We start from the raw sequence: 14,380 nt of genomic DNA on the forward strand, positions 1-14,380 counted from the left end.
GCACACGAGCGTTCACTCCTGAGCAAACGAGCCGCGAAGCAAAGCTCATTTGATTTATTTGTCGTAAGTGTGCAGCCTTACCTGCATGCACTGTGCTTGTGACTCTCATGTGCCTGTGGCAGTCGTGGCCCACTCTTAGCCTACACAAGAACATTTTGCACAACGCAGAACGAACTCTGCCACACCCTCGCAGTTCATGGCTTCGGCGTGTAATCAACAATCACAGCAAAGCACACCTTACCAAGTGGAATGACCTCAACTTATACGGCTCTTTTGCAAGTTATTCCAAGTACAATACCGAGAAATTCTATGCATGACGTTTATTGTGGCACAGTATACAACTCTACATAGAGATACGGTATCTGTACATATAGTCATATACTTTGAGAATGATGACAATTCTATTCATGTTTACATCTCTTTCCATATTCTGCATGACTGGCACAGTTTGAATAAATTGACGAGCATATAATCACACGGCCCTTAACAGGTGGCAGTTGCAGATTTGAGAGAGTCACATCGTTCGTCCCTGTCTTGTTGTCTCGGTACAACAACTCGGGCCCCCCCTGTGGCAGCGTGCAAGGCACCTGCCAGTAGCATCTTGTACGAGATTCTATTTTGTGCTGCTTTGGCCGTCGTGGTCATCACGTTCGATGGACGCCAAAATCACCTTTGATTGATTGTTTACGTTAAAACAGGAAGGTCTCCGAGCATTCTGCCATTCCTGATCTCTGTTGTAAATGGAGTAGTGCATGCACTGAGAACATGTATGTTTGCACACGGCGTTGCATGTCAAGATTTTGCAGAGGTCAATAAAATCAAATAAAATCAATTTACGTGTGGTCTTCAAATCAACATCCCCCCCGTTGGAGGCGATGTGTCTGCTCTCGTGTTGTTGAGCCTCAATGTCAGTGATGACTTGTGAATTAGCACGAGAGTTGTAAAAAAAAAAAAAATCAAACATTAAAGGAGACGTCCGGTGCTTTGGATTAACAATGTATCCAATAGGTCACGTCATATGTACTCGACCTTAAAAATGGGATGTTAATCCTCTCTCGTTTAATGGTGTTCTGAGAAGATTTTTATCGGCAATTACGAAGTCACATGACCTACGTGCGCGGATGTGACGTAATGCGAGGGCAAACAAAGAAATCCAAATCTGTATGGACGTATTCCTCCATCTTCCCGATCAACCGATACTGCTATTTCCTCATCAGATGAGGATAAATCCGAGAAATCAGCGCTGGCCATAATTGTGTAGCGTCGTAATCGAGCCTTTGTTTCCGCACCTATTATGTCACATCCGCTCACGTAGGTCATGTGACTCGCCAAAATGGCGGCGCCCATGAAAATTTGTATTTGCCGATTAAAAACATTCTCAAAACACCATTAAAGAGAGAGGAGTAACATCACATTTTCAAGGTACAGTACATATAGCATGAGCTATTGGATAAATTGTTAATCCAAACCACCGGAATTCCCCTTTAAGGAGTGGTAGTACACAAAAAAGTATTTCATTTTTGGTCTCAATTTTTTATCTTTCTTTGCCACGGCTAAGCTTATACAGTACACATTTTTGATGATCGGAAATTCATTTTTGTGTTGTCATATGCGGTTGATATATGACCACAATATCAAATAAATACCTATAATATCCATCTATCCTTTTTCTAAGCCGCTTATCCTCACAAGGGTCGCAGGGAGTGCCGGAGCCTATCCCAGCTGTCAACAGGCAGGAGGCGGGCTACACCCTGAACTTGTTGCCAGCCAATCGCAGGGCACGTAGAGACAAACAGCCACACGCATTATCACACCTAGGGGCAATTTAGAGTGTCCAATTAATGTTGCATGTTCTTGGAATGTGGGAGGAAACCGGAGTGCCCGGAGAAAACCCACGCAGGCACGGGGAGAACATGCAAACTCCACACAGGCGGGGCCGGGATTGAACCTGGGTCCTCAGAACTGTGAGGCCAACGCTTTTACCAGCTGATCCACCGTGCCGCCTACCTGTAATAGCATTCATGTTTTGACAATCTATACTTGGTCTCATTGGGGTTGTGGGTAACTGGAGCCATGCCCATATTCACATTTGTGGGCAATTTAGAGTCTTCAGAAAGTTAAACTTACATCAATTTTTTTTAGAAATGTGAAAAGATCCCCACGAAAGATTGGGGAGAGCATTTGAACTCCACATAGGAAGGCCAGAGTTGCGATTCGAAATCCCTAACTATGAGGCGGTTGTGCAAACCACTTGGGCGCCGTTCTGCTGACCACAAAATCCTTCCATTGAAAAAATAGCAATGAAAGATTTTAAAATGTGTACTTTATTAATAACTGAAGACTGTGACTACCAATTTATTAAAGTTTTATTCAAAACAAAAAACTCTTCTGTTCCCCTATACAGCGGTGACTTATTTATTTAAAAACGTCTACCATCCCTCTGCTGCAGAGAATTATGGTTCTCTTTGAAGTAGCCCTACTCTTCTCTTCTCCGCATTTTGGAGCAGTCAGTTAAAGTGTTACACGACCTTTGAACTCTAAGCAGCTAAACGCTATTGGCCATTAATCCATAATGAATGTGACTTGCATTCTTGAGCAATTTGCAAGCAGATGGTTACGGCTAAGTTTCATGAAGTGCACATTTCTGCATTTCTAATCACAATTCGACAAATTCCCAGTGGGGCTGTTATACAATTCTAGATATGTCCCTAAACTATGGCCATAGCTTGCCCTTTTTTTTTTTTTTATAATGGGCTCATCATAAATACTGCAGCAAGGGCATTTATGTTGATAAACCGTCGCAAACATTTCTGCCATTGTGCGCATTGACCACTTCTTGAACCTTGCAAGAAAGCCATGCGGAGTGATCTCCCGCCACCCATTCATTCGAACTTTGTGACCCATTATGGTAACATTTGTACGATTCCGGCTTATTTTAGAACACAATTCAGCGCTTCTGTTTAGGGTTGAGCACTCAATACTGAGACTACATTATCCACCGGCAAAGACCATTACGGTATTTTTCAACCTTGAATGGCCTTTTATATAAAAGATGAAAAATAGCTTTTTTTTGCTCTCTCCCTCCGAGTCCCACTCAACACATGTGACCGTACGTCACATTGTAGTGTTTCATTTACTCCATTTAGAGTGACCCTCGCTTGTCCGTGTGTCAATTTTACAGCTTGGCTGGTCAAATTGAACCCTCCCAGCTCTTCCCTCCTGTTGGATTGTGAATCTCAGTACGGCTTTACACTGCCAAAAAGGAGATGGAGTAAGGCAGAACAAAATCATTTAAGCCCCCTCTTAATGTTGGGCTCAGACAGCCATGGTTGCAACAATGCCAGTCGTCACAAAATTTCCGTTTATTATAGATAAGGTTGGTTTCTGTTTGATTGTCACATTATTTTTCTTTTCCAGCGGTTCGACAGCAAAGCCTTTGACCTACTTGAAGCTCTTAAAATGAGAGAGAGAGAAGAAAGACACTGCTGGAGTGCAAAATTCAGGCGAGGGGGGGGGGGAAGAGGGATTCCTGCTCCTCCTTTATGTGCAATGCCCAAGGCTGGAAAGAGAATTGACATAAAGACACCTAAATATAGACTAAACTTGCAATGACAACAGTCACTTTGATAGGATTTGCATGCCGTGCATTATGTGAACCTTTGAAAATTGAAATTCCGCATGTTGGACTTTCTGTCTCATTTCAATGGACTAAAATTGCTGTTGCAACCGCTATTGCAATGAAATTTTGTTGTTACATGGGATGTGGGAGAAAACCCGAATACCTGGAGAAAAGGCATACGCCACACAGGGAGACCAAAACTGACCAGAACCTCGGAACTGAGATAAAGCCACCCAAACCTCAAAACTGTGAGCTAAACGTACTGACCGCTAGTGCCATGAACTTCGTCAATGTTCCACTTTGGTGGAGGGTGACGTTTGGTAAATGGGTCTTCATTTGGGATATACCGTACCACACTTCATTTAATCTATTGCCCAACACCACCGCTGTCACATTGCAATTATAGAATGCATCAATTCTCATTTTTAAAAAAGCAAAACCAAAAAAACAATACAGCAGCACACAAGTGTACTTTAACTGCAAAAGTTCAGAACCAATATTTATCTAACGACAAATTTCTCTGATAGTGGATTGGTGAAAGAAAAACAGTCCCATTGCAAACATTTATTTAAATGACGTTGGCCACCATAAGACCTTGAGGAGCCATGAGAAATCCTAATGAAGGGGAAAATGAATATCAATAAAATGGGAATGATAACTACAATCAAATTCAATCAACTTGGGGATGTTAGCAATGACCGGTAGACAGGAAACACCGCTGCTGAGATTCTCTTTCGACAGTGCCCACGGTGGACAGGATCAGGAATGAGATCATCAAAAGGACATTTTTTTTCCATGTGTGTGTGTTAATATCCAGTGGAGAGAGCCCGATATATTGGCAGAAGGAAGCTGGAGCAGCCAGAAGGCAAAAACGAAGACCAGAGAGGAAATCTACAGATTTGATAAAGGACATCTGGAGTTTGAGCCGAAAATTAATCAATGAATCAGTCAAGTCCAATATACAACCAGATAAGAATCATTGAGCTTGAAATGTTTTTATTTTTATTTTACAGGAGTGATCTGGCCAAGAAAGGCAGCCAAACAAAGTTACACTAGTAAAAATATTCCAACCAGCAAAAACACTCAATGGGTTCAGATTATAGGCAATGTATCAGTTCCCGTTCTGGAGATATCCAATGAAGGGCATCCATCTTGTGTATAAGCTCGTGCACGTGACGTCACCATTTTCAGGCCGCCATAATGCCGGTCAAACAGAGCTGCTCGACATTGTGGGAGACGTTGAATCAGAGCAGAATATTAACAATACCCCAAGACTTGTTGTGCTGTTGGTTGTCACAACAGACGAGACAGGTATTCATAGATTATTCTATAGAATACCATCTGAAAAGATGAGAAAACATCGATGGATTTCGGCAATTAAACATGATGGATGGTGCCCAACCAAAATACACACACGCCTGCGTAGCGATCGCTTCGTTTCAGGTAGGAATTATTCTTCTCAATCTCAAATTACCAAAAAGTATTTGTAGTGCCAAATTGGCTCATTTGAGAACAATGCGTGTTAAAAAAAAAAAAAGAGGTTTACAAGGGTTAAGTGTGGCCCCAATCGCTTGCATGTCCGTTCCACGGACACGACTCCGACCCCTTTTTTTTTTCCAATCGTAGTTAATGAATGAGAGTTTATGTAAAACCAGGGGTCATTTATTTAAATATTGGTATTTATATTGAATACTATCTGAAAAGATCGATGGATTCCGACAAAGGTCAACGTGTCGCCGAACACTCTTCTGCGTTCACGAGTCGTTAACCGTTGTCTTTTTTTCAACCATAGTTCATGAATGTGAGTTTGTGTAAAACCAGGGGTCATTTATTTAAATATTGGTATTTGTATTGAATACTATCTGAAAAGATGGATGGATTCCGGCAAAGGTTAACGTGTCGCCGAAGACACTTCCGAGTTCACAAGCTGTCAACACCGTCGCAATGTGGGATTTATTCCTGATGAGAACAGATCCAGCAACAAAGTATTCGTATGCGTCCAGACTTTTATACTCTTTCAAACTTTTCTATGTAAATCTCGCCGACTTACTCACCAGATCCATGTATGTATCCAGTTTTCCAAGACAAGCGGAAACGAATTAAAAGTCCAATTTCTTATCGGCGAAAACATCGACTTCAGCATTAAATGCGGGTCCTCTATGCCAAATTTATCAAATTTTTCCACGTATATTCGTTTATTTTCACCTACTAAATGTCTGACGGTATCGGACAAGACTCTGGGCGTCGTGCTACAAGACATATTTCCGCGTCGTCTCCAATCGACTTAGCATTGAGCAACGCTTAGCTTGACCGGCAATATGGCGAGGTAAACAAAAGTCACGTGATTTCGATACGTAGGTGCACGAGCTCTATACACGTTCTGCTTCGAGCACAAAATCCCACTTAACAGCTTCAAACTACAGGGAGGAAAGATTATGAAACATTTGCCGACGGGGCACAGTGAGACATACAGCCTGCCAAGACAAATATACTGTACATCAGTGCTGCCGATAATATTTATGCCTCCAGAGAAGACCATGCTGACCCCAAATTCTCTCCTCCGGGTCATCAGTGTTACACCGAATAAACGTGACATCGTATACCAACCACAAAAGTCACGTTTAAAGCGTTGCCCCAAAGTTAAATAGCTGTTTAGTGTGACTCGACAAGACTCCCCGCACTTGACCCTGTGGCCCGCAGTGCATGCTGGGAGGCGCTCGTCGGCCTCGGAAACATGGCGTCGGACTGACAGCTGGGACTCTCATGACCGTCTTCGGGCACTAACGCAGCGGCTGGGCGGTACACGGAGGTGCCCGGCGAGTCATTTTTCTCACTTGAATTAGCGACGGCAAGATGCGCTATCTGTGCCGACCCGACTGCGGTTGTAAAGGCGTGGCGCTATAACGGTTTTGGTGCGGGTGTCACGCCCACTCTGCTCGGTAACGTAAGTAAGTCGACGCCGCCGCCGCCGCACGGTTAGCTAGCTGCGCTTGTAGCTAGCCGAGGGAGGCAGCAGACATCCGCCGCCGCCGCCGCCGTTAGCACGGGCAGGAAAGGCGCGGACATGCGAAGCAAGCGCGACCTGCCATCGCTGGAGTCCGCTAGCTCGTAGCCGAGCACGGCGCCTTCCGTCCCGACACCGTCGTCAACCAGGAGGGGATCGCCGACAACATTTTGTTATCGCACAGCGGCCGGCGCCAGGGCGTGATTCTGTCATTCTGGCACTGAATTTTTAATGTTCGACCCCTTCGGCATCACTGTCGGAGGAGAGAGCCATGGCCTCCGGGGCCGTGGACTCGTCCCAGTGGCTTTCGGTGAAGGAGGAGACCATTTTTCTCCACGATGGACTCATTCGGGTCACGGATCTGGCCGAACTCCCCAGTGAAATCGGAGTGTCGGAGCAGGGCGACACCGAGCAGGAGGTGAGTCGAGTCACACGCCCATGACGACGCCTTGTGTTTGGTGCGTGTTCATAAAGGGAACCTTGTGGGCTTTGGTTCGGTTTTTGTGTAGAACGTGTTTGGACCGTCTGCGGCAGCACACCCTCGATGCGAACGTTTGCAACTTTCCCTTCCCTGCTCATAATCGACCTTTTGTCAAGCTAATTGTTGCTTTGCCGACTCGTGCTTCCGCTGTTTTTCTTTCACAATAAAATAAATTGAAACGCCCATTATTACAAAATGGATTTTCAATGTTACCGACTGAGTGAGTGTTGAGTGGTACAACATTTGTACAAGTAGGTAGGAGTACGGAAATCCAATTTGCACCGATCCTGATTTGCTATTTTTAGTTTCGTGTGCGGATACATATTTGTTGAGTCAAGCCCCAACAGAACTCATTCCGTTTGATGTCATTAAAGTTTCAGGATTACGTACTAAATACCTCCTGAATCTCCCGTGAACTAAAAACGAGTTAAATTTTGCTTTAATAAAAATCATATTCACAAGAGTTCAACAATGGGCGTGTCCAGTCATCGTAGGATGATAATCATACCAGTTCCACCAGGCTTCTAAAATGTTATACACATTCAAATGAAGCTAATATTATTATACAATTTGGCACTCCTCCATGTGAGGTGCAGGTATGCATATACAGTAGGACATCCTGTTCTGAAGTTTTAGCACAAAAAGTGTCATTCTCGCGTCCCAATTTGTCCCCTGTATTGTAGTCATACTTTGTTCTCCATTGTCCCCCATCCCTGACCTAGTATGTGCTCAGCCCCGGACTCACTGGTTCATTCATCACTGTTTGGATGGGGTTGTGATGCTCACTTGCGTTCCATCGAGCAGCAGCGGTATATCTTGGAACAAAGCACAAAAGGCCCAAGCTCCAGTTAAAGATTTTTACCGTAACATAAGTAGAGTTAGTGAAATGTAATCAATACAAATTGTGCCTGCTAAAGGCTATAATAGTTTTTTTGCTGGTCCTTTGTTCGTAGGCCTCTTGTTCTAATCAATATCTGAAATGCTGCTTAAGTGCACATCAAGCATGTTGTTTGACTTTGCTGTGTCTGACCATTATTTTATAGAGCAAAGAACTACAATATAGTCATGAGTGTTGAGTGTTTCCCTTGATTGCTTTCAAAATGTCCCTTTTTTCGAAAAAAAAAAAAAAAAGTAATTGATTGTGTACCCTCTTTACTTCTTGTAAACTGTGTCTTAAAAATGTATCCTGGTGTTTGTAATGTGATTTTTGTGTGGGCGGGGAAAAAATGCACTTTTTGTTTTCTCCCATCCTCCACCACCGTCCTTCATTACAGATTCTGACATTTGAGACGAAGAATCCAGCGGAGCTGGCCGAGCGTCTCCGCGCGGTCTGTGGAAATCAGAGTAACGCTTACGCCCGGCTGCTCGAGTACCGACTCAATGCTCTGCGCGGCCTGTGGGGGGCACAGCGGCAGCTGGCCCTGGAGGAGCAACAGGAGCGAGAAGGGTCCGGGGGTGCTGATGAGGAGACCTTGGCCTTGCTCAAAAGACAAGGTCTGCTCCAGCAGCCCGAGCAGGCTCCCTTTACCTCCCGTGTCGGGCTGCTGCTGGTCTTCCCCCTTCTCCAGTCGCAGACCCGCAGTGACCCGGCGCTCTGCGGCGTCACGGCGGAGGTCCTGCTGGCCTGTCTTCGCGACTGCCAGCCGCTCAGCCTCAGCAAGGAGCCTGCCGACTGCCTGAATGGTCTGGAGGGGCTGCTCTGCTCCTGGCTGGAAGACGGAGCCCAGGACTGCGTCCAAACTCAAAGTGCGACTCAGATGCATATTCTCCGCACGCTTAGACATCGGGAAAACGCTGCTGCTGCCCTGGTTGCACTTGCCTGTGCTAGGTGAGACCAAAAAGACACAACACTGACCAACATTTTTATTTTATTTTATTTTACACCCTCACAGAGTTCAAATATGTGTAGGGTGCTCGAGAAATATTATTGGGATAATTTGACTGAAACTAGACTATAAAGAGGGCGGCACAATGAATCAGTTGGAAAACGTTGGCTTCATAGTTACGAGGTCCCGGGTTCAATCTCGGACCCGCCTGTGTGGAGTTTGCATGTTCTTTCCGTGCCTGTGTGGGTTTCCTCCGGGCACTCCGGTTTCCTCCCACATCCCCAAAATATGCAACATTAATTGGGGACTCTAAATTGCCCCTAGATGTGATTTTGTGTGCGACTATTGTCTCCATGTACCCTGCGATTGGCTGGCAACCAGTTCTGGGTGACCCCCGCCTCCTGCCTGATAACAGCCGGATAGGCTCCAGCACTCCCACGACCCTCATGAGGATAAGCGGCTAAGAAAATGGATGCATGGATGGAGAGGCATTTTAATGGTGGCATCTCCATTTAAGCAGTTTGAATGTGATTGGTTCATTCTAAACGCAGCCCCAGTTAGACGAGGGTGTGCACACTTGTGCTGCCACATTATCTTTGTTGTTAGTTTTTAGTTCCCGGTCCAGTCCTATTTATAGGCCACATCATTGGTGTAAAGGTTTTAAAGTGATTGCTCTTGGGGTCTTTTTTTATTTAAAAAAAACCCAAAAAACTGGCATTTGAATGTGGGTGTGTAAACTTTTCACATTTCATGGCCAACATGTCTGTTCGATACATTAACGGCGCTTGTGTACAGGGACAACGCAATCCTCGGCTGCATAATTTTGAAATGCTAAGTCATAAAGAGGTTTTGCGAAGCTTTGCTGATGTACTGAGAGCTACTTTAGGAAGTGGTTCTTATTCCCTGCAAATTATAACTGTTTAGTTTTTAGTATAATGCCATTCAATTTGCCTGTCCTCGTAAAAGTGATGAAGAGTTGTTCAGAGGTATTTGATGTAGTATCTATTTGGATCTAGTGTATGTGGGTTTTGCATACACTTCAGGTTCTCATGTAATGAGCTCGCTACCGTCAGTCACTGTGTTCTCCGATTATTGTCAAGACGTGAGATATGAGACCCTCCAGGCCTGTACAGTGTGAAATGTAAACTTCTCAGTTTTGCACAAGGTCCTTTATTTATATCGCAGTCTGCTGTGTCCGTGACACTTTGGTGTTTGTCGGTTGAACCGCTGCTTCTGCGGCTGACAACTGATCTTGACTTGTCAAAACCAGAACCCTCTACTTTTTGTTCAGGCCTGTATTGGGACCGGCAGCTCTTTGTTGTCAGGAACCATCCACACCTACTGGTAAAATTCAATATTTGGAAGGTCTAGGGACCAACATAGATTTAATAGTGCTACAGTAATCATATTTTTGCTCATCATTAACATGATGTGACGGTGTTGGTGTTGAGTTGGACAATTGTAACATATACTTGTAACTTTTATTGGCCATAATGACATTGTAATTAGGGTTATTATCTGTTATTTGCTTTGTATACAGATTGCTTCATTATGAGTTCCATTTTAGATGTGCTACAGCATTAAATGCACAAGTGAACGTCTCATTACACCGTGCAGCGTTACTTGTTGTGATATATCAATATTATCAATTAAATTGTCCCATTGTAATGGAACAGTGAATCATGAAATCAAACAGTTTTAATGATGTTTTTAGAGAGTCCTGTTTTTTTTTTTTAAAAACTTGACAATATGGACTTTTTTCGCTTAAGAATTCTATCCTAAACTGTTTTCCAGAGGCTCTCTGAAGACCTTCATCCACACGGTTCACCTACTGCAGAAACAGTCCGATCTGGGCCGGCTCCCGGTGTCAGATGTCCTGTACAGGTAAGGCCTCGTTGTCGATTCACCCGGTAATCGAGCTACGAGCGACTTTCCCTCCATGAAGGTAACCTCTGTTCCGGCTTCAGGCTTTTACTCTTGGAAGGAGGGCCGGGCTCGTCGTCATGCCTGCTGGGGGGGAAACACAGCGTGTCCTGGGGTTTTGAGGACATGTTACCCACACCTGATAACTCTGTCGCAGGAGCTGAAAATAAAGGTGAAGACATGATGAAATTAAGGATTGGTATTATTACATTTTTTTTCACAAATTCCGTGTTGTAATGCTTTTTGGACCACAAATTGAACATGGAAAAGGTGTTGTGGTAAAAGCAAAGAAATAAATGTTCAGCAGGATGTTAAGGGTGAAATATAGAAAGTGATGACTCACAAAGAAATCGATATGTTGACTTCGCAGAACAATAAAAGCTGATCAGGGGTGTATATCCATAGCAACAATCTTGCATTTACTTGAAAACCCAACAGTATCTTCCATGAATCTCTGACAACAGTACAGTTCTCAAATCAGTCTAAAGAAACTAGGAAGCCATTGTTGAATATCCCTCTCTTTTTCTTTTCCCACTACTCCCTTTCTCATCTTGTAATTCTTTTTTTGTCCCATTTCTCACAGACACCGACCTTGGGCGCTGTCTGGCCACAGACGGGCTCTATCTGTACACCACCAACTCCTCTGGGAGAGGACTCAGTAAGCTCGGCTCCGGCTTGCATGGAACACTGAGGTAATACAACACTTGCCTTTATTCTGCAGTGTCCTTTAAAAAAAACAAAACAAGATGATAAATAATCTTTCATCTCATTCATCCTAATGATGTCTGCAATATTTCTTGTATTTTCCTAAATATATTTGACTGCTTGGATACTCGTCCTGCCTGAATGGCTTTGACTGATTAGTTGATGGGACAACAAGTCACTACGTTCCCCTGAATCTTAGTGAGTTCATCAACCGTGTGGTTGGATCCAATTTACATAGATGTATTCAGCATATTCAAAATTGCACTCATACAATGTCAAACACACAGTCACTCACATTTGACGAGCACGTTGGCGCCATCGCACTCGCAAATCTGCGCAGCACAGAGCACAAAAAAAAATCACGCCCGTAAAATTTGTTAAGAGTAGAAAAAATAGATATTGAAAGATGTCTCTTATTTTGTGTAGTCTTGACGTTAATCTACATGTTTATTTCATAAACGTTGTTAACAAAACAAGCCTGCTCCTAAACAATCGGTATTCACCCGCAAACAGGAAATGCAAGTTAACTGCACTGAGCATGGACGGAAGTGATGCCAAAAGCACATGTTCTGAGCTGCTTCATGTACTGTGAACGCATTTACATCGAAAGTCATCAACGTAATAAGCCACGTCAAAAGAAATTCTGTTATAGGAGGGGTGCTCAATGCGTCGATGACGAGGCAGTTTTGGTTAATCGTGTGACGGCGTGCACACAAAAAAAAAGACGTTAGATTATCATCCACTTTATCGCTTAATTCAAGTGTGGCCAATACGTCGAGCGCACGCACATAAAGGCGTGTTCTAGCAAGCCAGCCTCCTATTTACGGCAGTAGCGGGGATGCGTGCGTGCACCCCCTGCCGGTAGATCTTGGGGGGGGGGAATCTGGGAACCCTTGAATTACATTGAAAACATTTCTGGGGTATAATCATACCCGCAACTTTATATCTGCGGGCATGACAGACCACACCCGTATATTTTTCAAATGTGAGTGACTGAACACACCTTTTAATCAATAAATGAATTGACACGTGTATGGACTAAATTATGATACTTCTGTCTAAATCTTAGTTCATCGTTTTTGGACCATCCAAAATAGTCACCTGAACCCCATCACCTACTGGATGAGATTAAAAAAAAGACCGTCTTGTCAGACATCGCTTTTACTTCACACATTTTCACCTGGATGAAGAAAGACTAGAAGGTCGAGAAATATCCAAAATATTAAAGAAAAATGTTTTTCCAGTACTGTACTCCTCCTTAGTTTCCTATTGCTGGGATAAGGTGACACCATACTTTGATAAATGTAATGTACTGTATTGTGGTTTTGTTGACTTATATCATCATATTTCTGTTTTCGTAATTCCAGCCTTTCAAAAATACATTTTCTCAAGTATGAGTACAGCAATGAGACGGTGTTTGTTGAGCTGATGTGCTTTATAGAAAATAGTGAAACGGCGCTTTCCACAAAAATGTGATTCAGGCTGCACATGTGTTGATGCAGGGGTTTTGTTTACTGCCGAAATGAGGAGCTGGAACCCGGTTGGGTGGTGTACAGCAGTGGTCGCCTTCTCCACCGCCCTTCTGCCTTCGATGCCAAGCCTCATCAGCTGTGCCAGGTCATTGACCCCTTCACTTTACAGGTACCGCTCCGTTGAATCGGCCAACATGGCCCATGAAGAAAACCAGAATTAATTCATTTGTGCTGCTGTTCTTAGGTGTGGCAGATTGTTGCCATGCCAGCCCAACACTTTCCAGTGGGCAGCAGCATGACTTCACTGCATCTCTGCTCCGATGGAATCTACCTATATTGGGTGTGGTCTCCGGCTAGTCTCAACGAGAAGACCCAGAAAGGCCACTCTGTCTTCATGGATGTCTTTCACCTTTCTGTGAGTCTTTTGTCTCCAGTATTAAGTAGTGGACCTTTCCGATGGCGATCTTAATCTCCGCCCACTTAACCATGGCCCACAAGCTTCAAAAATGGCTACTGAACAGAACATGTTTGAAGTCGATTCTCTAGCCCGTATTCCATATAATATTGCGGTATGTTTTTTGTCAAATGCGTCAGACTTGTCCAAGAGAGTTCTACATAGAGGTATCAACTATTTCACGCAATGATATGTACACGGAATTAAGATTTTGGATGGAGCAGGACGCAATGTCAGTTGCAGCGAAGTGTTGGCGATCGATGCAAAAAAGTTTGACGCCTCACAAATTTCATATTGAAATCCAACAGGATAAAATAGCGGAATCATACTGCGCATGTAAAGCAGAGGTGAGTACCTTTTACTTGGAAAGATCACGAGTAATATCATTGTAGTCTTGATAAGTGAGTAGGTGTATTCATTTGACTTGGCTCGTAATGGAACCCAGCGCTTTGTCTTCAAAGTCCGATGTGATACAAATTGGCAAATACACATTTCTCTTGCATTACATGGCGGATTTACGTATCACTAACCCAACTCTTCGGCATAAAACGTGACACACTTCATTCGGCAGGTCAGTGATACACTAACAAAGTGAAAGTTGTTCTCCTGCAATGTCTAAAGCACTGATAATAATGAAATCAAACTTAGAGAAGATGCTTCTCACTCACTTATCTTCGAACATAGAGCCTTGCGTTTGTTGATATTGTTCACGTTTAGTTGTAGGTGCGCTCTTCCTCAAGCCTTAATCCATCGTAGACACTTCGTCAACTGTGTTTTAGGCTTTGGAAAATGAATCAACCGGGCTCCTTGTAGCCTGGCATCAGAATTGCACGTTGCCCAAGCGCATCTGAGGACCATTTTCTTCGTAACGTTAACTTTTCCAAGCGCACGCTACT

General features: G+C 43.8%; 1 protein-coding gene across 1 annotated transcript in view; it reads left to right on the top strand.

Moving 5' to 3' along the window:
* The first annotated feature begins 5,765 nt into the window (after positions 1–5,765).
* The window catches only part of LOC133499107 (probable E3 ubiquitin-protein ligase HECTD4), a 47,803-nt gene continuing 39,188 nt past the window's right edge, over positions 5,766–14,380 (top strand). The window contains exons 1-7 of the mRNA XM_061816673.1: positions 5,766–7,041; positions 8,379–8,932; positions 10,725–10,814; positions 10,898–11,025; positions 11,437–11,545; positions 13,061–13,199; positions 13,275–13,445. Coding sequence (XP_061672657.1) covers positions 6,895–7,041; positions 8,379–8,932; positions 10,725–10,814; positions 10,898–11,025; positions 11,437–11,545; positions 13,061–13,199; positions 13,275–13,445 — 1,338 coding nt within the window. The 5' untranslated portion in view covers positions 5,766–6,894. The remainder of the gene's footprint in view (positions 7,042–8,378; positions 8,933–10,724; positions 10,815–10,897; positions 11,026–11,436; positions 11,546–13,060; positions 13,200–13,274; positions 13,446–14,380) is intronic.

Source organism: Syngnathoides biaculeatus, chromosome 4, assembly GCF_019802595.1.
Source record: "Syngnathoides biaculeatus isolate LvHL_M chromosome 4, ASM1980259v1, whole genome shotgun sequence".
Classification (NCBI taxonomy): domain Eukaryota; kingdom Metazoa; phylum Chordata; class Actinopteri; order Syngnathiformes; family Syngnathidae; genus Syngnathoides; species Syngnathoides biaculeatus.